At 36.9% G+C, this 26,542-nt stretch overlaps 1 protein-coding gene and 1 long non-coding RNA gene across 8 annotated transcripts; one reads left to right on the forward strand and one right to left on the reverse strand.

The window, feature by feature from the left end:
* Positions 1 to 13,285: 13,285 nt before the first annotated feature.
* Positions 13,286 to 14,487, forward strand: LOC139198197 (uncharacterized). The gene is made up of 3 exons (XR_011583470.1): positions 13,286 to 13,410; positions 13,601 to 13,738; positions 14,356 to 14,487. It is a non-coding gene; the product is annotated as an uncharacterized lncRNA (long non-coding RNA).
* Positions 14,488 to 21,102: 6,615 nt separating this feature from the next.
* Positions 21,103 to 26,262, reverse strand: LOC103441182 (signal peptide peptidase). Of its 7 annotated transcripts, none has more exons than XR_011583673.1 (13): positions 26,080 to 26,240; positions 25,811 to 25,934; positions 24,920 to 25,035; positions 24,673 to 24,824; positions 24,455 to 24,540; positions 23,963 to 24,090; positions 23,725 to 23,775; positions 23,345 to 23,431; positions 23,166 to 23,235; positions 22,480 to 22,616; positions 22,178 to 22,255; positions 21,487 to 21,739; positions 21,103 to 21,381 (listed from the first exon to the last, which is right to left on the reverse strand). XR_011583673.1 is itself a non-coding variant. In XM_008379887.4 (12 exons), exons 2-12 carry the CDS (start codon positions 25,848 to 25,850, stop codon positions 21,659 to 21,661), a joined length of 1,026 nt encoding a protein of 341 aa, XP_008378109.1. In that variant the 5' UTR covers positions 25,851 to 25,934; positions 26,080 to 26,262; the 3' UTR covers positions 21,427 to 21,658. The 7 variants fall into 7 exon arrangements, 4 of the variants coding, with proteins under 4 accessions (XP_008378109.1, XP_028962798.1, XP_028962799.1 ...); XR_011583674.1 differs by having other exon boundaries at positions 26,050 to 26,220; XR_011583675.1 differs by having other exon boundaries at positions 25,811 to 25,925; positions 26,050 to 26,191.
* Positions 26,263 to 26,542: the final 280 nt, after the last annotated feature.

Genomic DNA, 26,542 nt, shown 5'->3' on the forward strand with positions numbered 1-26,542 from the left:
TTTATGCACATGAATCTCTGATCTCTACACGTGGGATAATTGTTTGGCATGTTGTTAAAGAATTAGGGTTCGTTTGGATGTGCTTTTAAAATGACTGAAAACGTTTTTAGAGAAAATATTTTTGGGTTCTAAAAGAACTTTCTTTATGCTTCTTCTAAGAAACACTTTAATGATTTTCTAGAATTTACTTGTATTTTTACTAAATATTGGCTCCAAAAACATTTTCACTAAAAACACTTTTATTTATTTTAAAAGCATATCCAAACAAGTTCTTAGAAATTTTTTTATTGATTAACCTGCTATTTATATTGGTAACACGTCATATAATTTATAAACCTACTATTTTTATTGATTAACCTGCTATTTTGGTGAGCACCTAGCAAGCTCTCTAAATGTTGACGATGATGTCACAAAAGTCGTCCCCAATCCAAGCCGTCACAAAGGTGGTCTCGATCTTGGTCCAATTTGGTGAAGGGTGAAAAGATGAGTGTTTTAAGATTTTTTTTTTCTTGGTGTTTTTTTCTTTTCAGATAAGAGACGGCAAAGGCTATCATAATGGAGGTAGAGTAGTGTGGGTTAGGATTAGAGTTGATTGAGAGACTGGGTCTCTAGGTTGACAAGTTTCTTATTTAATTATTAATTTTTTTAAAGGAAAGCGTTATATTGATTAAAATCAACTCATGAAGAGCTACATATGTCTTGGAGGAGGCTGAATGAGGATAGAAGGAGGATGCCATCTACAACCATGGTCTAAAATATCCATAATATCCTGATATTTTCATCGAAATTTCCGTGTTTTTGGACTACCGATATTTTTTTGGACTACCGATATTTCCGATATCATCGATATTTTAGACCTTGCTAAGTCACTCATGTATCTTACCATGCAATGTATAAAGTGTAAAATATTGTACTAATTCATTATATATAAATGATTATGGTGTGTTTAAATTTCTTTCATTAATTACTACATATTTTCTACACTCACAATGTTTGTCAGCTCGCTATATAATCAACTTAAATCAGTTATATCTATCATGCAATGCATTTCCTTCCAATTTTTTGTGATAAACTAATAGATAATTAACTAAATAAACATCCTGCAAAGTTTCAATAAAAATTTCCAAGTTTTTCTTACAATTTCCATGATTTTTATTCAATTTTTATCGATATCGATAATATCCCGATATTTCCATCGAAATTTTCGTGTTTTTGAACTACCGATATTTCCGATATCATCGATATTTTATACCTTTTCTACAACATATCATCCGCAATCAAACCTATTATCGACGAGTCCGAATAAAGTGTTGCAATGGCCTTCATGGAACCACTCTCCACCATGACTTGATGCAACCCTTGCTGCTAGGCCAATTGCAGTCCGTGTCTCACGGCAAACAACTCCAGGAGCGGCATAGAAGTGACGCTTGGATATTGCCACACCCCAGTCGTCAAAAACACCCCTCCAATCCCGTATCGTACCGCTCCAACCCCACCCAACAAAATTGTGGTGGAAGACAACACTTATTTTCAGGGATTATATTATCGATTTTCAATTTTAATAATCATTTTGATAGTGTGAGTCAATTTCAAAATCATTTGCAATAAAAATCCTAAAAAGAATGGGAGTATTTGTGCTTACCACCATTTAGTGTGGTGTATGCTCATCACTCTATTTATCATCGTTAAATGAGTTTGAATTTCGAGATTTGTGTAGTGGATAGAAATAAATTTCAAAATTCAAACTCATATAACAATGATAAATATGGTGATGAACATACACTATGCTAAATGATGATGCGTAAAAATGCATTAAAAAGGAATAGTGATATAGAAAACGGACTCCAGTTTCATTTATGAATACCAAGCCACGCTTTATAATTGTCCGCTTGATGATACTACTCAACCGTAACTAATTAAATAAAGTACTACAAAGACTGCACAAAACTTCGTTCAAAAAAAAAAAAGACTGCACAAAACTTTATAGGCACGTGACATTATTCCACTTCATTCTTACGACACATGACCCACATAAATTTATAATGCTTTGTTGACATGGCTGTGGGAATTGATTTGAAGTAGTAGCTGTAGAGTAAAAAATAATCGAGAAGAATATAAAGGTGATATGTGGATTCTAGGATAAAAATTATAAAATTACTCTTGGGGAATATCGGAACTTCTACGCACGAGCAGTGGACAACCATCCCTCAATCAAGTCAAAAGTGTCCAAAATAGTTATTTATTTAAAACCTAATTCATCAATCCTCATCAAATATTCTCTACAAGGTAACCCTCAAATCTTTCATTTCAAATTATATTAATTAACTAATTAATTGATTTATTATTCAATTAATTTATTAATTAGTTACAAATCATGAATCTCACCAAAAAAACCATTCAAGTGGCCGGTTCATCTCCTCCCAAAGGAGCCGGCCACACCCTTATATAAACACCCTCATTTTCACCAAAATCTAAGTTTTACACTCTTGCTAAATTCTCTAAATTCTCCAAACACTTTTCCTTCAAAATTCTAATTTTGGCATTGGAGGTTCTTCGACCAAAGCCCCCCCCCTCATTCATCGTGGCACGTGAGGCTTTTGACCTTGACCAAATGTGTTATTTGTTTTGTAGGCGCAATTTTGTCTAAGAACAAGGAGGAACAAATTTGCATCCACAGTAGCCTGCTGTCCAAAATGCTATAATAAAAAAGGGGAAAATATCTTTGTCGGATTCTTTTCCTACGGATTTTAGAGATTCGTGCTCGTAACCATTCATCGTACATTATGCTGTCAGTTTTCGTTATGTACTATTTATATTTAATTTTAAAATTTAAAATTTGAAATGATTTCTGACCACACGTTGTATGATGAACGATCACGATCACATGATCCCTAAAATCCCTAGAAAAAAGATCCGATGAGGATCATTTTCCTAAAAAAGGTGCTAGCTAGCTTATTTACCTACTTCTTAGAGCGATGACGTAATCCTAGCTCTATCAGCGGATGAGGAGATCCCTTGTTATATTTTATGTCAAATTATTACATCACTCACATTCATAAGAAAAAATTGTGTGGAACTTAATTTGTCACTGGATGTTGGCATTATAATCCACTCAAAATTCATCACGTGACAAGTCTTAAATATAAATTTTTTATCATTCTTTTATATTTAAAAAATTTCATAGTTATTTTTCCTACAAATTAATATTCACCACGAGATCAATCTAATATATCCACATGCATGATGGATGCGATATTACTCTTATGTTATACTTATCACATATTTGTATCATTTGTTTAGAAGATATAGGGTTTATCAACACATATGTGTTTCATTTCTACTAGAGAGATAGTACAATTATGTTGCAAGAGTAGCATTGTCAGATCTTGCCCCGGGCCCCACCACATACCGGGCTCGACTCCACTGTAGCACGATATTTTCCGCTTTGGGTCTCGAGCATGCCTTCACGGTTTTGTTTATGGGAACTCACACGAGAACTTTCCAGTAGGTCACCCATCATGGGATTGCTCTCGCACAAACTCGCTTAACTTCGGAGTTCCGATGGACCTGAAACCAGTGAGCTTCCAAAATACCTTGTGTTAGATAGAGATGAGAATATACATATAAGGCTTACAGAATCCACTCCCCTGGGCGATATGGGATGTAACAATCCACCCCCCTTAGGGCCCCGACGCCCTCGTCGGCACACTTCCGCCCAAGGATTGGCTCTGATACCAAATTGTCACATCCCGGCTCGGGCCCCCACCACATCCCGGACTCGACTCCATCATAGCACTATCCGCTTTGGGCCCCGAGCATGCCCTCACGGTTTTGTTTTTGGGAACTCACACGAGAACTTCCCAGTGGGTCACCCATCATGGGATTGCTCTCGCGCGAACTTGCTTAACTTCGGAGTTCCGATGAACCCAAAGCCAATGAGGTCCTAAAAGGCCTCGCGCTAGGTAGAGATGAGAATATACATATAAGGCTTACATGATCCACTCTCCTGGGCGATGTGGGATGTAACAAGCATTTTGAATATTTATATTATAATATGCTTTATTCATTAAATTAATTTTTTTTTTCTTTCACTGATGTTAATATGTCATGTCCTTTTAAGGATTGCATCCTAATTAGTTTGGAGTAATAGTTCATTGACAAAATCAACTTTAAGGTTGTGAATGACTAGAACATCTTCAAAGAAAATGTCAAACAATCTATTTATATTTCATAAAAATTGTTTAAGAAAAGACACTTATAATTTTTTTTTTTTTCAAAACGTCAATTCTAATGTGGCATGACGTGAAAAAGCATACATTGCAGCTACTCTCAAAAGTGACAACACGAGTTCAAGGCTTCAATTCATTGTTTGCTTGCATATTAATGGCAGGGGCGGATGCATTAAGGGGCAAGGAAGGTCAGCTAACCCTATGAAATCTTGTGAATCTCTATTGATAACTTGGATGTTGCCCTTTTGAAGGTTGGAATTGTCCTTCACACATTTGACAAAATTGGCAATTTATCAGCCAAAACAGAATCCAAAGTCTGAAATTCGGAAAAGATTTCCCTTGTATTACATATCGCAGTCAGTTATTGGGCTGCAATCTTGCAGAGTATGAGGCCTTGTGCGATTCGAATAGGACAACCTGAAACCCTATTTTTATATTTTGTGAACGACGTCGACTTGTATTATTTTGATACTTGGCATAATATGTTGAGTCTAGAATCCTATCAGCACAATGAGTGCAATTACTCTCTCTTTTTTTTTTTTTTTTATGTAGAAAGAATAATAATATATCCTTTTTGTAATTATATTTCAACAAATAATATACCCTGTGTTTTTTTAGTTGCTTGACTTTATGTTTTGTAGCTCCATTTCAATTTGTGTTGATAAATTGATGAAAGTTTTTATTTAGATTATTGAATGAGTTGAGTTTTGTGTGAGGAGTTGGTTTTTATGAGTTTATAATCATGTGTATTTGTTAATTACATTGGCTTTGCTTGTACTTGTTGCTACTACTTCAGCCTTCAATGAGATAACAATTTTCTTTATGAATATTGTGAAAAGTCCATTGCGTTATCGAATGGAAGATCAATGGTTGAGTGATAGCATATTGGTTTATATCGAGAGCAATGTTTTTTCTTTCATTTATAATGAAGGATAATTGTAACTTGTACTATTATTTGTTGTATAAATTACGAATGATGGAAACATAGTTTAATTTTTAAGGTTATATGTCTAAGAAATATTTGTGAATTTTTACATGTGACCCTCTGAATATTTTTTCCTGGATCCGCCAGTGATTAATGGCTCGTTTACGTAACCCATAATCAAAATATGAGGAATTGAATTGAGGAGGAATTGAATCATGGGGGAGTTGGAATGAATAGGAGTTTGAATTAGATTCTTGTTCAAACTTTTACTTGAATGTTATGGAATAGGAGTAAGAAGGGAATTGAGTTCATATAAGTTGTTTACGAACTCACCTGAATCAGAATAGAAATGAATATGATTACCAAAATACACTTGTTCTAAATAACATATTTATATGCTAATCAATTGGATAATCTTTTATTCATATTAATTGTATCAATAGTATATTTGTGGAACACAATAAAACCCACTATGTTTAGATGAAGGAAATAAACTTAGAATTTGGATAAAAGTCAAAATTTATAAATTGACATGTACCAATTCTCTTGTTTGGATTCATAAGCATAGAAATTTAGAATTTCCGTGTGAAAAAAAAACCTTGGAATTTGGGACCTCTAATTCCCAAGTTTAAATTCCATGTAAATATATGTCATTTCCCAATTTCTATGATTGAGAGTTAAAAAAAAAAACAAATTCCGTCATTTTAAAATTCCATGTTGTTTGTACCATACTTGACCAATCCCGAAACTACCGAGCACCAGTCAACGTTATATCGTCAAGGACCTAAAAAAGTTTCCCTCCAACTAGGAGGACAATCACAGCGCGACACGTGTCGACATCAGAAGCCAATCATAGCACATGTGTCAACATCAGAAGCCAATCACAACACGACACGTGTCAATATCAGATCAAAGCTAGAAACTCTCTTCTATAAAAGAAGATCATTCTCCCACCGAGAAATTTTTCTCATTCGGGAAATTAGGGGAGCATTACCTCAACCCACATGCTTCACTCACAAAGCTTCAACATACAAGCTTCAACAAAAGAAAAAAATTCAAAGAACTTAGTGAATGAGACCTTGGTGTATTTAACACAATACGTTGAAATAAAGTAAAGCTTATTTATTGATACCTTCGATAAGTTACAAATATGTACATATACATGAATCAAAATAAACAAAGAAGATAGAGCCTTCATAAAGGTTGCTCAGGAGAAGTCTCAGCAGTCAGCAGAGCCCCAGAACGAGGAGGCACCAGAGGGTGATCATTCGGAGCTTCGGTACTGGGCAGAACCCCAGAAGGAGGAGGCACCGAAGGTTGATCATTTGGAGCTTTATTACACGGTACAACCTTAGAAGAAGAAGGCAATAAATGCCTTTAGAACAAACCCACAAACCTCTGATGATTAAGTAAAATCTGACCATCATATTCCTGCAGCTGGTCAAGCTTCATCTTTATGTTTGTAGCATAGTTATATATGAGCCTGTGCAACTGTTTATTCTCATGCTTGAGCTCTTTGATTTCCTATTTGAGACTTATCACTTCAGCCGCCAATGATTCAACTTGGTGGGTTCGAGCAAATAGGCGTTGGGCCATATTAAACACATAAGCTACACACTGAACACTGAGAGCAAAGAATCCTTAATAGCCAACTCCTCAGACCATTTGGAAAGTAGTCTGTTATCTTTGGGAGTAAGAAGGTTTCTAGCCACCACCGCAGCAGTCATATCATTCTTCATCACAGAGTCTCTAACAGTAAGAGGACCAGTAGGGGATAAGAAGAATGGGCGCCATATGTTGTTTTGAAGAGGCATGGCTGCCTCTTCACCAAAGTTCAAGTCAAAACGACGGTCGAATGGGCCAGACATTTTCAGAAATGATGAAGGAGAAATGAGGTCCAATAAATCTCTGAAGTATAAAAATAGGGGGAAAATTCCTACAAGCAATAACTCTCTGAAAGTACTTCTTGCACACAATTGGTGCCTTTATAAAAGAAAGGGCAACATGGCTGTTGGTTCAAAAATCGAAGAGGCACCACTCTCCGGACTTCGAGAAACGAATTGTCATGAGTAAAATCTGTCGACAATCTTCACACGCAACATCAGCACCTCAGGTACCATAGATAACTTTGACAAAGATCTCTGACAAAGTTTAGACATATAAATTTTGAAGGTCCAATTATCCTACTATTACCCACAAGGGTAAAGGAACAACACCACTGCTTGATAACTGGAAAGTCCCTATGTGTGTCAATCTCCGTGCTCTGTGGCAAGGCAGACTGGCAAAAATGCCCAACCTTTACTCACATTCGAGAAAACACTCCCACCAGGATTACTTGCTCAAAAATCGAAGAGACACCGCTTTCCGAATATCGAGAGCTAGACTCCCAACAAGATTACTTGCTCAAAAAATCGAAGAGGCACCGCTTTCCGAATATCGAGAGCTAGACTCCCAACAAGATTACTTGCTCAAAAAATCGAAGAGGCACCGCTTTTCGAATCTCGAGAGCCAGACTCCCAACAAGATTACTTTCTCAAAAATAAAAAAGGCACCGCTCTCCAAATCTCGAAAGCCAAACTCCCAACATGATTGCTTTCTCAAAAATCGAAGAGGCATCGTTCTCCTAATCTTGAGAACCAGATCGCCAACATGATTGCTTGTTCGAAAACCGAAGAGGGACCGCTCTCCGAACTTCGAGAGCCAGATTTCCTTGGATAAAGCTTGTCTGCAATCTTCACATGCAACATCAGCTTTCCAGATACCACAGACCATTTTTTCAAAGTGCTCTAACAAAGTTAAAACACGTGAATCTTGCAGCTCCTACTACATTGCTATGACCAAGAAGGGTAAAGGAACAACATTACTACTTGTTGTTGGGACAATTCCTATATATGTCAACCTTCATCCTCCACAGCCAGGCAGACCTGCAAATAAATAAAAAATGTTCAACTTTTCTTCACATCCAAGAGGGCACTTTCAGCAGAGTCTCTCGAAATACTCAGCTTCTTTTTCCCCCGATAATACCTCTGCAAACAAGCTACATCAGAGCAAGAGTATCTCATATCATCAGGGTTAAAAGCAAGAGTATCCCATATCATACATTTTCCCTATCTTTTCTTTTGCCCTTGCTCTTACCTACAAAACAAGGAGAAAGAAAGCAATCAGTCGGAACCTGAAATCAAACTTCCGATCTGGAACTAATTGCCAGAAACTTTTACTCGGTTGCTCACCTAGCATTGCTCTTGAGTACTTATCTTCAACTATTGTCAAGGTCGCGAGTTCTTTCGGCAAATACCTCAGAATAGTTGATACAATATTGGCTCTTTACACTAAAGCTGCCAAGCATGGATGAGTCGCTGAGAAGTAGTACTCTAAAGGACCATTCAAAGGCAAAGGTTGCCCACCACTTCTACGATGCAAAAGATTGAAGCAGAAGGCTCAACGATGAGATGAAACATATCACTATAGCACGACGTCCTCTCTACATAACCGCATAATCCAGATGGAGGAGTCTAAGTCAAATCTAAGCTCGACATCGTTGCCCTATCCGAATAGCTCGAGAAGCTTCAACAACCTTTCGATGACACCGTCGCCAAAGAGCACAGCCTCGCCATGCCACATCCACTACTTTGTCAACAACAAAAGTATCCCATATCATCAGGGTCAAACGTACTTTAGATTTGATGGCCTTGTTTTGACCCTCATATTCTTGAGCCGGCCTTATACTCTAGAGGAAACCAGAAAACCCTCCAGCCGAGTTCAAGAATAAGCTTGTGGAAAGTTACTTCTTCAAAGGCAAAAGTATCTCATATCATCTTTTCTCCTTTTTCTTCTCTTTATCCTTCTTACTGCTTGCAAGATAGGGAGAATGAGAACAATCAGCCGGAACTCGAAATCAAACTTCTGATATGGGACTGAGTGCTTGGAACTCTGATTGCTTACCTTGTCTGTCACCTCTTTCGACAGATCTCCTAGCTCGGCGACTTGGGGGGAATCCTCCTACATGGTTTGTATCACGCTTGACCAAGCCTGAAACTACAAGTAAGCTTCAAGTGAAATTGATACATTACCTTGTGCATCTCTACCCTGGATGGAGGAAAAGTACTTCCAGAGAAGATGCCACATCTACCTATGAGACAGATCAGGCAAGTGAAAACGATATCACACTTCGGTACTTAGAAGTTTCGTGATTACTCAGCGGCTTGGATCTTGCAAGTCCCTAACCGAGGAGCTTCCCTCACTCGGGAACTTAGGGGAGCACTATTTGTACCATACTTGACAAATCCCGAAACTACCGAGCACCGGTCAATGTTATACCATCAAGGACCCAGAAGAGTTTCCCTCCAACCAGGATGATAATAACAGCGCGACACGTGTCGACATCAAAAGCCAATCATAGCGCGACACGTGCCAATATCAGAAGCCAATCATAACACGACACGTGCCAATGTCAGAACAAAGCTAGAAACTCTCTTCTATAAAAGGAGATAATTCTCCCACAATATTTCCTAATGTCATTTGTACTAAATCATTCACTAGTACTCACTAAAGGAGATCTTGAACATATGTACTTGTGTTAACCCTTCACAATTAATGAGAACTTCTCTACTCCGTAGACGTAGCCAATCTAGGTGAACCACATACATCCTGTATTTACTTCCTTGTCTCTATCCATTTACATACTTATCCACACTAGTGACTTGAGCAATCTAGCGAAGGTCACAAACTTGACACTTTCTGTTGTACCAAAGTCCTCACTGATTTTGTGCATCAACACATGTAAATAGGTTAACCAAACAAGAAAATTCACAAATTCTAGAAAATAAAATTCCATCATTTCAATTTCCATCATTTTAAAATTCTTTAGTAATATTACATTTCTTCATCCAAACACAGCATAATAGTAATTGGCCTATAAACATTAATTATTTCTTATTTGTTTAATTCTTATGTTTATTAAAAAAGACATGAAATTCAAGAAGTACAACCTAGCAAAAAGAAATTATAGTAAATATCTAAGGGCATAATGGGTAAGAAAAATTGATCATGATTCCTCCATACTCTTGGAATACCACTTCCAATTAAGGAGTCCAATTACTTCAAATGAGGAATTGGATTCCTAATTTTGTGTGGGCGCACCTATTTGTTTATTTTCCCAAGTTTAGTAAATGAAAGTATTATCCCGTAATCGGAATCCAATTTTACATTTTGATTCCGATTACTGGTTCGTAAACACGCTATAAATGTTGTTGAATATTATTTGAGTGGTTGTCCATATTATAATATTGATTATTTTAACAACTAGACCTGACATTTTCATTTAACATATCGATTGGAGAAATTTTTTGTACAAAATGTCAAATTACCACCTATATCATCAAATACTAATTTGGCATTATTTTCTATGCTCGTATTCTTCCCTCCAATCTACATGAAGCGGATTTCACATCCATGTAGGCAAAGATTGGGCAGTATTATATCTGAAACTAAAGGTTAAGTTGGCAATTCATGGGGTAAGAATTCGTAACTTTATGAAGGTTTTTCAACAGTTTTTTTTTTTAACAATCAATATTACCTATATTATGGGTTTAGCCTCACAATTGTCTAGCAATAATATGGTTTAAATTCGTCTTTAGCGAGATGAAACCTAAGACCTTTCACTTACAAGTAAAGAGGAATACCACTAAAACATAATACTAAATGGAAGAAATATTTGAAATTAAACTTGAACTTTATCCATCTTCAATGTATTCTCAACTAAGTGGCAGTATTATATCAAAAGAGGTGGCAAACTCTCACTTGCAACCGTGACTAAATTATAATAAAAGAAATATGCTATTTTCAGGTCGCATTCAACTGCATAATTAGATTGTCTACATTAAACCCTCCAAACCAAGCATCAATATTTATTCCTTGAGAAACGCTAGCATGAGCCGAAAACCGAAAGTTAATGTATATCTTCGAATTCCAAGGAAGTGATCAACAATTCTCACTCGTTCACATATTCATAAATAACTCCCATAACTATATTTAGCAAAGCCTATTTAACTCCCTACATGCATTAGGGTTTCCTTCCCTATCCGCAAGTACTCCTTTGATTTTGAGTTTTATAATTTGACGCAGGTGGGAACTGTGGGAATAATCATTTCAACTTGACTACTTCCATGGCGCCCCTTTTGTTATGCTACATGTGCTTTCAGACCCTCATCCAATTGGCATGCGATCGTCTCAACCTTTTTCTCATGGGTCCATCTCCATCTTAAAAAGCTAAGCTGTATATCTGGATTCTGGGCCAGCAAATACAATCATGTATATTCTGAATCTGCTTTATTGATGTCTATAATGTTAGATCAATGTAAATGTCAGTCGCCCATGAGTTGAATGGACATGCATTGTAGGTGTGGTATGTAAAGTGTAACATTCTTTATAATGTTAGAACAATGCTAAAGTCTTTCGTCCATGAACGAACAGACAAATCTTAATCATCAATGCATTGTACGCACCAGCGACTAACTGTATTTTTAAATTAAAGCACTGCTAAATCTGGATCATCCATGCATATATTGTGGCTGACGAACTGTACCATTTTTTTATAATATTTGCTTTTGGGAGTCAGATTTGCTTTCATTTTTTTTTGTCTCTCTTCTGGATTTGATAAAATTCCAACTGGACTGGATGGCACTGCATGTCTTACACAGAGGCAGGTAGCTTGCTGTTCCCTGAAAATAATTTAGCAGTAACCATCGAATATACAGATTCCAGTATATCGACATTAAAAGGCTGCCAAGAGAAAAACGACACCAGGAATTGTCGTAGGGTTTCGGAATTCACATGTATCACAGAATCACACAGACCCCAGCAACCTCACGTTTACAACGAATTATCAACTGGTCCAGAAAATAGCTTTAAAAAAAAAAATTAACTGCAGATGCAGTTTTGTTTTTGGATAGATATTAGAGCAAGTCCACCGAAGAAAAAATGTCCCAGCCCTCAGTCTAAAAAACAAACTGGTCCTCAGTCAATTTGCTCCAGCCCACAAAGTTGCCTGGCACTCAGCCCATGCCAAGCAACAGACCAGCCCAATTTTGACAGACCCAAGAGCCGGCCTATTTGGCTGGCGCATGCACGACACTCGCACCCAGGGTGAGTAGCCGACAAGGTTGCAGAGGGCTATCAGCCCACTTGTGCTCCGGAGCCCCATGAGTGACGCGACATGCTCATAGCCGTTGGATTTCCAACGGCTATTTTTTGTAGACCGTTGGATTTCCAACGTTAAAAAAAATTTAAATTTAACTTTTAAAATGGACCGTTCGATTACAGATCAACGGTCCAAGTTTTTTTTCACAAAAAAAAAAAAAAATAAAATAAAAAGGCCCAACGGTCAGAAATATGACCGTTGGCCACATGGCAACTCCCTGGCTCTTGGATTTGAATATTTTTCAAATCCAACGGTCCAGATTAATTAACTATATTAAAATTTATTAAAAATTATAAAAAAAAATACATAAAATTTATTAAAAAATACAGAAAATTTTAAAAAAAATATAGAAAATTTTTAAAAATGTTATTTTTTTTCTATAAATACCTAACCCTCATCTTCCACCTTTACACCACATTTCAATTGTGATAGCCCGTCCCTGATTTTAAGAGTTTTAAAAGTTTTAATAAAGGATTTTACAAAAATGCCCCTTGAGGCACGCGCATTATTCGAGGTTAATCGTTGTGTCGTGCCATATAAGATTTGTTTTCTTGACATATCCTCATAGTACTCGTTGCTACGGACGCGTGGGCGCAGACGATGCATGATTTGGAGTTATATCGAATAATTTATTAACGTTTGAAATTTGGGCATTTTAGGAATTATAATTTAGTAAAATCTGGAAATTTTTTTTATGATAATGGACGGCCCAGATTTAATGAAGAATTAAATGGATGGTTGGGATGAGAGAAAGAAGGTTTTATGTGTGTAAGTGTGTGTGCGTGACTGGTGAAGAAAGAAGAAGAATGAGGATTGGGCAAAAACTGCCTAACCAGAAGGAAGAAGAAGATAACTCCAGGAGAGAAAAGAGAGAAGCTGGGCGAATGAGGAGAAGAGAGAGAAGATTCTGGCCAATCAGAGAAGGGGAAAGGAGGAAAGGAGGAAAGGAGAGAGGGCGAGAAGCAGAGGAAGAAGAACAGAAATTGGTTTTTAACCCATGACCCGCGCGACCCGGTGGGTTTTCGACCCATTTCCGTCGAAATTTCTTCACTTTTCCGGTGAGTTACTTCAAACCATCACTTGGAAAACCCTCTATGATCTTCCCTCTTCCTATTACACCCCAAAAATCAAGGAATTTGGCCTTGAAATTGGTTGAAACCGTACGGTGTGTGCGGTGGCTTAGTGTACAAATTCTTCAAATCTTGAAACGTTTTCTTTCAATTACTAACACTATTAGCATTCCCTTAGGACCTGGAACAAAGCCCAAGCATTAGTTGGAGCATCGGAGTGGTTTTGGAGGTCGAATTGAAAACACCCATTTCTAGGGTTCTTCACGGATTTTGGTGAAATTGAAGTGTTTCCAGGCCAAATTGGCCTTGGCCTCAGGTATAAAGTTTACTCTACTCATTGAGTCTTCAATTCTGTATTTTTTGAGAATTTTTGGAAATAGTTGGATTTTCCGGCGAGCCGGGGCGGCCCGTGCGGCGTTGTGTGGCCAATGGCCCGCCAATGTCATTCTAAGCATGTGTTTAAGGTTCTAGGTTCAGTTTTGATAATTGATGGACGTAAATTGAGTAATTGAACCTAAGTTCGTTTCGATTCGTGGTTAGGTGAAAATGTGAATTGACGATCCGACCGTTGGATCGTCACCACACTTTGATACGTTGTAATACGTAATATTAGAGGATTATAGGAACTTACGGATTGGGAATCCGAGTTACGGATTGGGAATCCGAGTTACGGATCTTTTGGAATTGGAGTTGTAAGTTCATAAAATAGAATGTTAACCGTCATTTGGTTTTGGAAATTGACGGAGATCCGACCGTTGGATGGTAATGAAATTTTAGGATGATGTCCTAGAGGTATATTGTGGACCTCTGGAAGTTATGGATTTGAAATTTGTGTTGCAGATCTTCCGGGTCGAACTACGTAGTGACGTGTTTTATATAAGTTATATATTGTATCGATATGATTTCTGAAGTTGGATTTGATTATTGTTCTAGGCGCCAATCGTCATGACGCCTTGATGTGTGGTGCTAGGGAGTTGTTGGGCGAACTCCAGGTGAGTGGGCAGTATTTTTGTTTATACCTATATACTATTGATATTTTTCCCAGAAATTGAGTTTAAATGAAAGTATGTTTTAAAATGCCATGCATGCATATTGTGAATTATGTGAATTGATATTTGATGCATATATATATGTGTGAATTGGTGTTGTAGGCGCACAAGTGAGTATCAGATGAGGTTTATGTTATTCATACGATTTATTATAATGTGAATTGCGTTGAGAGCTCATAACCTACACCCCTGGTGTTAGTGCTTATATTATTTACCGCACCGCACACTCACCTTAGATCCAAGTAGGTGCATGTCGTACAGACCGATAGAGGGTTCCGACATGCTAGTCGTACAGACCACTAGAGGTGGTTCCGACTAGTAGGTGACCTTAGATTATGTGCACAGATGATTGATGAGAGAAGCACTAGAGCGTATTCTTACACCATTCTTATCGTACAGATTACTTTAGGTAGTTCCGATTTATGTGCAGAGTAGTGCCGTACAGGTCACAGTGGTGACTCCGGTTGGATTGGATATTGAGCTATAGAATTAACCGTACAGGACCAACTGCAGGGTCTCCGGTTGATTCCTTATTTCACCTGTTATAATGTTGTATCCTTATTATGTTTTGATGCATAGCATGGCATATTTTTCTTGGAAAGTGTTAAAGATTTGTGATTTGAGTTTGAGATTAATTATGGTTATATATATATACTATTTTATGGGAAAGTATACAGGTTTTACAGCGAGGGGTTAGAAATGTTTTAAATGAAATTTTTTCGAAAAACTTTGTTTTACTGACCTACTCAATTTTGTTTTGTGCCCCTCCAGGTTCTAGATAGTAGAGCTTTGGTGGCCACGAGGAATCTAGTGGTGTTCTGACAGAATTCACAAAAGTAGGACTCACCCTCGGGTGTTTCATCTTAGTAATTGTATTTTTTTTAAAGCTTCCGAACTGTGTAAATGGTTACGTCACTCTCACGTGACGGCCAACATGCCCTCCTTCGGGACGGGGTGTGTCATCAATATTTTCTACACTTTCTATACTATCTACATTTCAATATTTTCTACACTTTAAGAGAAAAAAATGTCTTCATGGAAGCTCATTGAAGATGTTACGTTGTGTGAATGTTGGATTCACACTACTCATGACCCGATTACGGGTAATGAGATGGATAAGTGAGAAATGTGGAGTAAAATTATGAAAGCGTTTTATGATGTACATGGAAAAGACGCCTTAACTAGTCAAGGTCTTCAAGGTCGTTGGAAAAAACTCAACGCATCCTTTATTTGTTGGAAAAACGTCATCTCTCATGCTTCTGGTAACCTCCGTAATGGGACAAGTTTAGTGGATCAGGTGACGATATTTTTATTTATTTATACGCATTCCACCCACATCAATATTTTAATTTATTTAATTTCATATGTAATTTCTTATGTCATTTTTATGTAATTTATATGCATTCCACCGGTATCAATATTTTAATTTATTTAATTTCTTATGTAATTTTTATTTAATTTCTTATGTCATTTTTATGTAATTTTTATGCATTCCACCCGTATCAATATTTTGAATTTATTTATTTGTGTTACACCCGCATTTTTTAACATTACCTTATCCCACATTTTTATAGACACTACAAGCTCAAGCATTCTACAATTCAAATAACCAGAACAAATCATTCACCAGATGGGAATGTTGGCAAATTGTCAAAGATTGCCCTAAATACAAAATTGTGGCAATCGGTCCAGAAGTTGTCATGCACGGTATGGGTCTACATAGTTCTCCAGAACTAGACATGGCTGAACAAGAAGCCGACACATTTCAAGACACGGAAGGGACGCCTGAACAAGTGCCCGAGACCTAACCGACTCGTCAGTCCCTCAGGCCTCAAGGTAAAAAGGCATCAAAGAAAAAAGGTAGTTCTTCAAAAAATGACTACACTAAATATATGGAGGAACTTACTCGCCAGGGTGAACTGAACATGGCACGGGAAAAGGCTAGAGATGAGGAAAAAGTTGCTGCTATGACAGCAATAATAGCAGCTACTGAGGCCCGTGATGCGGCGGCTGAGAGACAAAGAGAAGTAGTTAATCGAGAGAACGAGCTGGTTAGAGAAGAACTTCATCGAGAAAATGAAATGCTTAGAGAAGAAAGGATGGCTCAAGCAGATCATGACACTATGAGCAAGTCTCTAGTAGGACTGTCTCCGAATTCTAAATATTTTTGGGCATCGGAAAAAAGAGATGTCATGTGAAGGAGGAGTGCAAGAGATGCGGAAACAAGTCAAGGGGGTTCTAGCTACACAAATCATGGCAACCAAGATCCTAGCACCACATATCCTAACTCGAGAGACTTTGTATAATTTTTATGTAATTTCTTATTTTTTAGAATTTTATTGAATTTCTTATGTAATTTTTATGTTTTTTCTATTTTTTTTTCTTTTGAACTTTATTTAATTTCTTATGTTATTTCTTTTTTTTTCTTTTAAACTTTATTTAATTTCTTATGTAATTTTTATGTTATTTCTTATTTATTTTAAAAACTTTATTTATTTTAATTTTATTTATTATGCAATTTTAATGTAATTATTTATTTATTTTTGTACTTTATTTAAACACATGAAATAAGATTACATAAACTCACCAAATAAGATTACATAACTCACCAAATAAACTTAAAAACAAAACACACTACATAGAATTACATAAACTCACCAAATAAACTTAAAAATAAAACACACTACATAGAATTACATAAACTTAAAAAAAAATACAATTTATTCTTCAACCATAGGCCTCATTTTAATTATCTTCGCCTTCATGCAATCCCTATTGGTGCTCAATCAAGTCATTATGGCGGGTTACGTGCCAGTATGGCTCTTGCACATCAGTGTACCGTTGAACGATCAATTCATTGTAACGTCCATCGCGTTCTAACGGCTCGTGTTGCGCTGGATCTTCGGTCCGGTCATGAGCACAGTAGATACGTGTTCTTAAGTTGTTCATCGGATCCGGCTCATATTCATCGACGACATCATAATCATACTCATCTTCAACAATCATGTTGTGGAGAATAATACACGTCATCATGATGGATCGAAGAGCCTCAACATAAAAAATTCTAGCTGCAGCCCTGACAATCGCCCAACGAGCTTGCAGGATACCAAAACAACGCTCGACATCCTTTCTACACCTTTCTTGACATTTTGCGAAGTGTTTTTCCTTTTCAGTCTATGGATGTGGCACTGTTTTGACAAATGTTGACCACCTTGGGTAAATGCCATTTGCAAGGTAGTATGATCCCTCGTATTGGGTACCATTAACCCAATATGTGCATCTCGGCAATTTTCCTTGCAGCAATTCGTCGAACACTGGAGATTGGGCAAGGACATTTAGGTCATTCTGAGCTCCTGAAACACCAAAAAAATCATGCCAAATCTATGTATTAAATGAAGCCACCGCTTCCAAAATGATGCTTTTGACTTCTTTTCTATCGCCATATGCTCCTTGCCACGCACTTGGACAGTTTTTCCAAGTCCAATGCATGCAGTCGATGCTTCCAATCATGCCAGGGAAGCCTCGCATCTCACCCTTCCTCAGAAGCCTTCTCATGTCCCTTGGCGTGGGTGTCCGGAGGTACTCTTTGGTGTAGAGGGCTTCAATTGCAGAGCAAAACCGCATCAGGGACTCCAAAACAGTTGTTTTTCCCATTCTCGCGATCTCATCCACTTGATCTGCAGATGCTCCATATGCAAGCATTCGCAAGGATGCCGTAACTTTTTGCTCATGAATAAAACCGAGAACATGAAAAGCATCATCTTTTTGCACAAACTATGGATCATGATTGCAAATATCACTCATGATTTTGTCGAACAAATTTCGTTGCATTCTAAAACGACGTCTAAAAATATGATCAGGGAATATGCTATTAGGAATAAAATAATCTTCCAATAGATCTTTACCTCGTTTTTCCCTTTTTCTATCGAGGTTTGCAGCACGTCTTGGTTTGGCTATCTGACCCACGGGTTCCATGACACGGCAGGAATGTGAGGCCTTCTGCCTTCTATGGTGATCATCCTCATCCCCCTCCATGAAGAAAGCCTCATCTCCACCTCCACCTTCACCTTCCTCGAGATTGGCCAATTCTGCCTGTTGTGCCAACAACCTTTTCTATTGCTCATGCAACTGTTTATACACTCTTCTTGAAGAAGACATTGTAATAAGAACTCAAGATTTGAAAACGATGAACAAGGATTCTGAGCTAAAAAGAAGGATTGAGCTTGGTGTGAGGATGGATGTAGGGATGTAGGGTTTATATGGACAAAAAAAGAAAGGATGAGGTTTTGGACAATGCCACGTGGCACTATGTGATTGGTTGAAAATCTTATCGAAATCTTGGCTAAATTATTGTAACCCGGAAGTGACACGTAGCGTGTCGGGATTGGTCGAAAATCCTATCGGAAATCTATCCGCAAAATAGTACGTTCGGATAATGACACATGACATGATGTGATTGGTTGAAAATCTTATCGAAATCTTGGCTAAATTATTGTAAAACGGAAGTGACACGTGGCGTGTTGGGATTGGTTGAAAATCTTAGTAGAAATCTATTCACAAAATAGTACGTTCAGATAATGACACGTGGCGTGATGAGATTGGTTAAAAATCCTATCCGAAATTAAAACTATTTTATTTTTTTATTCTTTTAGAAAAAATTAAAAAATATTTTAAATAGGCTGGGTGCCAGCGCATTTTGTAGGGGTGGAGATTGTTTGTGCCAGCGCATTTTTTTAGGGGTGGAGATGCATTGGCCTATTACTATTCATTGGAGTCTGTTACTGTTCACTGGAGTGGATAAATGGGTTGGGTGCTGGCACAAAGTCCTTAAGGGTGGACTTGCTCTTAATGTACGAACCAAATAATTGGATCGTATTCATTTGCATAAAGATTACAGGTACAACTGTACGTGGGGTTAGCTCAAGTTTTAATGACGGTCAAAAAATGGCAAGAATTAGGTCAAGGATTTTATTTCCCTTCTTTAATTGTAACCAGAAAAAATAATTACAAGAATAACAAAAGTTGTCGCTTAATATTATAATTTAATAATATTCTTTTTTATTTGTAAGTAAAAAATTTTAAGTTCGAATCTCGAGTTTGACAAGCTAGTAACCAATTTTTTCCCCAATTATGTAGCGTAGATATATCATTACAAGCAATATTACTATTTTAAGTTAGATTAAAAAAAAAAGAGTTTGAATTTAAAATGCAGTACATTGACGATGAATGATCTATTCATTTTACTAGGACAATTCACCACGAAACTTTCTTATTTGTAGTTAGAAAATAACTAAATTACAACTGAAAACTCATATCACTAAAAAGATATGTAACTAAATATTCGGAGTATTTCTGGAATAGAAGGGAAAATTAAGGATTTGATGAAGAAATGAGGAAAAGGAAGCAATAAGTATTTAAAGAGATATTTCAAAATCATCTAGCCGTTAAATGTGGACCGGTTTTTCAACAAATCCGACGGTTAAATATCAAGGTAGAGTATCAAAGTTAATTTCTCGTTTTTTGTGCACATGCAACAAATGCAACGTCTCATCATCACAAAATTTATAGCTCGATATTCAAGATGGCACGTCTGAATCCGAAGCGCCTCTACTTCATCGCCAAAAGTAAGATCAAACGGCTAAATTGATAGAATTGTGAAATAAAAATCCAACGGCTAAAAAGATTCAAGAAACCCTAAACAAGAAAAAGAAAACGAGAGCAACGGCCTAAACTATATAGATTTTGTGTACACACGCTGGAACTCAATGATTTGAAGGAGGGAGATAATATCATGGGACAAGGATTGTTTGCCCTCCCTTTTTCCATGCCCTTCCATGCCCTCCTGTTTTGTGTGGTCACGGTTAAACCACGTTAACATTTTATATTTTTTTTTATAAAGATAATAAGATAAAAATAAATAGTAATATAAAATGTTGACGTGACTTAACTGTGACCACACAAACAGAAGAGTATGGAAAAAAAGAGAGTAGACAATCCTTGTCCAATATCATGATAACGAAATGCATGTGTTACGAGGGAGTAGGGGCCACAGAATAATATCTCATTTATTGGCTTATTAAATGGAGTGTCATATTTTCCACTCAAATAAAGCTTGTTGGAGGCTTTGGATGCTGTTTCTGTTTTTTTTATTTTATTTTTTTTAAAGTTATTTATTTCTTTCGAGTTCAATGAGGTTATGAGAAATTTTACCTTACTCATGGTCACAGTCAAGCAAACTCATCAATTCAGAACATCGAACCCCAAAATCTCTCACATTTTTTTTTTGTTTATTAAAAACCTCAGTTTGCACCCTTATCACTGGATCACTTGCTGCGATTTTGGATGTGATCTTTGTAGGACAATGCGTCTTTGGTAAAGAAAATGAAAAGTGCAGATAAGATTGCTGAGTTGGCTTCTTGACAGCGATATCAAATAATGATATGGATTATGGGTATTTGAATGTATTATAATCATTTTCGCTATAGGTAGTGCCACTCAACAATAATTGATTTCAAAAATGTTTTTTTTCGGTGTTGCGTGGTTACTCATTGTAGTTAATCTACCATATTGACAATGCATTTTTCATAATACATCCGTTAATCAAATAGATGACAACTACTAAAATTCTGCATATCCCGAACAACAATCAATAAATGAATTGCACGTCGACAACTGTTACTAGTTTATTACAAGTGCTGTTATTTGGACCACATTCATTGATTACACTCACATTCATGGAACCCACCTCTTCCCTTGCATAGACTTCGATCTGTAATACTTACCTCCATGCGACCTACATTTTTTGACAAGACGAACTCCTCAAACTTACGGAGACGGAGATTCGAATTTTGGGGCGGGAGGATAGACACATTGCCCTAACCAACTAGCCTAATACAGGTCAACTCATTCCCTGAACATTGAAGTGTGCGATGAATCTATCAGCAAGATAAATGAATGACTTAAAATTTCTATGAAAGTTAGATAGAAAAAGATAAGGAAAGGTTTCTGTATTAACCTAACATTGCTGTAATCGTTGCAACTTGTAAAAGGAACTGAAATATTATTTCGTCCTCGATTCGAAAAAACTGTTACAACGGCGTGCAGTTGCAAAACTAGCCAAGAGCAAAACAGCGTTTGTTTTTTTGCGTTGGAAAGTCTTCTTTTCTGTGGCTTCTCTGTATTTCAACTTACTCCACCTTCTTGATGGTTTTGGGATCACTTTCTTCTTCAGATATCACCGCACTCTTCGACTCATCGAACGCCAACAGCTGCATCAATAAAGATCGGAACCTCACTCAGATACGTATTTCAAAAAATATAAAAAGATTTACAAATATGTACAAGAAGTGACACACACGACTAGTTTTCACCCCTCTTTTGGATTTCATCTCTTAAACCGTTAGCTTTAGTTTTCGTTTCCAATATTTCCTTCACCCCAAAACTTTAAGCCCCTTTTAACATCGACTTCACAAACATATATGATAGCATATATCTAACAAAAGGATTCCTAAGTCATTGGCCCGTCGTCACTTATACAAGAACCAAAACCACTAATGGGATTGCATATTTTTTTTTTCCTGGATTTATGTTGATATTATTACGGATTGTTTGAATGTAATGCCACAAGTAAAAATATTCATAATCTACTTTATGTAATAACATAAACCAAATGCATCAAACAAGAAGGCATGGATGTTCACACATACCGGTTTGACGTCGCCATTCCATATGCAGTGAGCAGCCAAAAATCCAATAACAGATGGTACAATATACAACAGTGCAGGCTGTAAACAGAAAACAGAAAGGATGGATCAGGTAATTAATTAGTTATGATGTACGGAGGAGACAAAATTAACGTAAAGTAAAGAAGTGGTCACTATAATAGATTGGGAACTTCAATTAAAATCAAGCCGCAAAGCCAACGCCACGAAAATACCTGAAGTGGTCACTATTCATAGTGAGAACTATGTGAAAAGTAATACAACAAACATAATTATGCCAAACTCACCTGCGCTGCCTGAAACCAGTTCATTACAACAATTGTGAGGACCAAACCAACTGTGTATCCCAAAAATGCACTCTTGAAGTACTGGCCCTTTCCCCCCCTAGATACATCAAACCGCAAAGCCAACGCAACGAAAATACCTGAAGGAAGGCATAACATTAAAAGTTAGAAACAACAACCAAAATGATGAGATTTTACTGAGTCATTCTCAATCAGTAAAATCATTTTCAAGTAATTGATCGATCCCTGTTGTCCACAATACCAGAATATTATACTTCCGTGATAGGATTCAAAAGCAAAGAAAAGAAAATGAGAAAATAAAAGTACAAATAAACAAAGTGAAAGCAAATGTTTCTGCTTCACAGCATTCCTCAACTATCCAAAAGTGGGAAATATAGATGCTTAATTAGGGAGGACAAAATCAGGTGGCTTGTGGGTCCCAGAGGATTCAAAACAAATGTCCTTACAAGATCCATTAAGCTTAGGTAGCATATCAAATGGAAAAGAATGAGACCTGTTAGAACTTAGGTAGCATATTAAACTGTCTATTATACTTAGATTTTAGTTCCACATAATATAACACTCAAACTCTATAGAAAGAATTTACAACAAAATGACAAATAAAAACCTATTAGACAAATCATGCAGTAGATACAAGAAAAATAGCATATGAAAGTTTTTAACCTTACCAGGGATAACAATATCACCAAGTCCAAGCATAGAAAATGGACGTGCAGCATCTGCTGTGGGGAACAACAGCTGCAGACCAATTAAATCATGGTTACAGTAAGAGCATTAGAAGTTTTTCCACATTAGGAAGCCGACTATTTATTGGTAAAAAGATCTTTGATTAATCTGGAGTACAAACCTTTATAGGCGCATCAAAAGATTTGGCAACACTGACCATAACTGGAGTGAAGAAAACCCAGAAAATATCATACACAAAAAGTCCAGCCTGCAATGCACAAGGACCAAAGAGTAAAGAAAATACGTGTATATATATAAATACACACGAGCATATACATGGAGTATTAGCATCCAATATTGTAACGGTCAGCAAGAGGAAACAAGGGGTATAATGATATAATCACAGTGACCCGGAAACCGAAATACTAGATCAAGAGTTAAAGCAGTGAAAACAGAGATAGAAAGGAAGGTTCAGCAGCACAAGCAGTGCTAAAGACAAACAAAAGCAGATAAAAATACTTCAAATTTTTTTTTGTAGAAATCCAAGGGAGGGCTTATTACCAAAAGGATAGCACCAGTCTTAAAAGACCCAAGAGAAAGCATTTCAATTCCCTGAAAAGAAAAATAATGAAATTCTTCAATACTCAGATTAAATAAACATTTCACAACATACGCCAGTGCAGGGTTAAAATTTAAAAGGAAAATAAAAATACTACAAAACATATAGATAAGAGAAGAAATGATTATTAGAGAGGAGGCTAAACATACTCAAATATCTATTAATTGGATACTGACAGACCTGAATACAGAAGGCGAGCCCCAATATATTGTTAGCCAGCCAATGCTTCTTTGAAGCATACCATGCACAGAAAAAGGTTCCAGGGATTGCAGAAACAATCTGAGATTTTGTGAACTCAATCTCCAAAGCTGTGAAAGAAAAGGTGCAAGGAAATTATCATTCTGCAGGATGCAAGCAAGATAATGTCAACTAGATCAAACCAAAACTCAGACCACAAGACTATCAAACTGCTTTCACACAATGGTAGACTCATGTTAAAACAAGAGAGTCATTGATCCATAACTAAAATGTTTTTCTACCTTCCTAACAGTTCTTAGAAGATCCACTAACTATATACACAACACTTCAAGCGATCATATTGATTTCTACACTCAGAAGAATTACAGCATAAAATAAAATCGAATTCATTGACATTGACAGTAAATCCAGAGTTTCAAACAAAACAAAAAAAACTACTTTGCAGAAAAAAAAACTGAAAAGGACATCACATACACCGGAAATAAGGAAAACGCCAGACGATAGGGTCCTTATTCCAACTCTCTGGCAAATATCGTGCAATAGCAGGTAAAAGTGTTGCCCTGTACACATAAGGGATGTTAAAAAGTATAACAATAATATACAACAACAACAAAGCCTTATCCCACTAAGTGGGGTCGGCTAATATAACAATAATATAGCAGTTGAAAATAAACTATAAATAAAGGACCTACGAGAGAGCAATGATCCCAAGAACAAAGAAATAGCACGTCAATACAGCATTGACCAAGTCTTTGGATAAGAACTTAAAAAGTAAAAATAGCGATAACAGCATTGCACTCCCCACAAATGGGAATCTCATGGCATGTTCATTAGACATTGTCTCCTGCATGATTGAAAATGAACGTGAATTTCTACGCAGGGACAAGAATACAAGGACAGATGCATCACAAAACAAATAAAAAGGACAGCTGTACTTACTGAAGGTGGAGTTGGCTTCACAGACCGGTAGCAACCCACAAAAACTGTGAGACACGCAGTTAAAACTACATTTAGGTTTGGATCTACCTTCACAACAAGTGGTGCTAACGTTAAACCTGCAGCCAAAAGCAACTTAGTCATTTAATTGCCGAGTGATGACCATTCCACCAAACCTCAACCATGGCATCTAAACATTACAGAATATACACTGCAAATTTTACTAGATAACTAAGATGCATTGCACTTATAACACTGGGATTGGAAATAAAAACAGATAGGCACGTAATCTCACATACTTTCCCCAAATTGGCTAGTCAAACAAGAACTGTGAGAGTGTACCAAGAAATTTTTTCATCCCCTTTTCATTTCAAATACTTATAGCAATGAAAAACATACAGAACAAAATCTGGCAGTGCATGTAAACTTTATTAGCCCGCTTATCTCAACCACCAAGCATATCCTACAACATATCGGTCTTAAACCAAATCAATGGGTGGTTCTGTCATTCCCTAATTCCTGTTCATCATATCCCTACTTTCATAAACTAAAAGCAAGGCTATAAATAGCCAATTATATTCTAGTTCTTCAAGATTAGTCCAAGGCCACCAGATGCTCCTCAAATTTTGATTCTTTTTAAACAAAATAAGTAAATAAATAAAACAAATAATTTGAAGCTTTTAGAGACTAGTGTCATTTTTCCTCACTGAAAGACCCATCAAGATTAGAAATTTATGTAATTCTACTCCCCCACAGCTCCATAGCTCAATGAACAACTCAATCTCAAACTTATTTTTCCTATTTATAGAGCAACATTTTCCAATACCCACAAAAAGAACCCAATAAATTAAAATTGAGAAAACAAATTCAATTTACTGCTTACAGAGAGCAAACCTGCTAATGCGATATTGGCAATCCGCTCAACGTTCTTCATCGTTAATGTAATCACGCGAAAAGAACCCGCTTCGAACTACAATTCCAATCAAATCGAACTGGACTAATACTCCTCCTGAAAACCCTATAAATGAGATCAAATTACAAGGTGCAAACCAATCAAATTCCCCCAAAACGCAATCTCAATTTCAACAAAAGACGCCAAATTTACACACAATTTTGAAAATTGACGAAATTACCGCTCTTGCAAGAGAAGGAATTGACAGTACCAGTGGGCCGCGACGCAGACGATTTCCAAACGGCCTCCTTCCGTACAGATCGGAGATTTTGATAAAATTTGCAGAATTAGGGTTTTACCTGACGAAGGCAATGGGGGGATTTGCGGGGTTAAAGTTACAAATCAGAGCCTGACAAAGAGAAGTGGCTGTCAGGTGGGATTTGGTGACGGCCAATAAGGAAAGAGATCGTGTGAGAATTAAAACCGTGGTACGGTCAAAGATGGACGTTTTCATACGTGGCGGGAGGTGATTGGCGGTTGTTTAAGGAACGTGCGTTCGTATCTGCAATGTGGATCGTTTTATCAGTCATAAATTTGATGACCGATTTGTACCCTTTTTAAGTGAGGCACATAGGTTGACGTTGAGCAGCCAACCATATTTCGCCATGTCGGATTTTGGAACCTCAAAAGATCTCCTTTTTCTAAGATTTTACCGCGGCTGATGTCAAAACTTT

This window comes from Malus domestica, chromosome 08 (genome assembly GCF_042453785.1).
Source record: "Malus domestica chromosome 08, GDT2T_hap1".
In the NCBI taxonomy this organism is placed as follows: domain Eukaryota; kingdom Viridiplantae; phylum Streptophyta; class Magnoliopsida; order Rosales; family Rosaceae; genus Malus; species Malus domestica.

Excerpts from the sequence above, each read along its gene's own strand:
- LOC103441182 (XM_008379887.4), bottom strand. The coding sequence starts at position 25,850 with ATGAAGAACGTTGAGCGGATTGCCAATATCGCATTAGCAG. Across the intron at positions 24,541-24,672 it reads CTTGGGATCATTGCTCTCTC|GGCAACACTTTTACCTGCTA; the intron begins GTAGGTCCTTTA and ends TTATGTGTACAG. Across the intron at positions 23,432-23,724 it reads AGACTGGTGCTATCCTTTTG|GCTGGACTTTTTGTGTATGA; the intron begins GTAATAAGCCCT and ends TGTGCATTGCAG.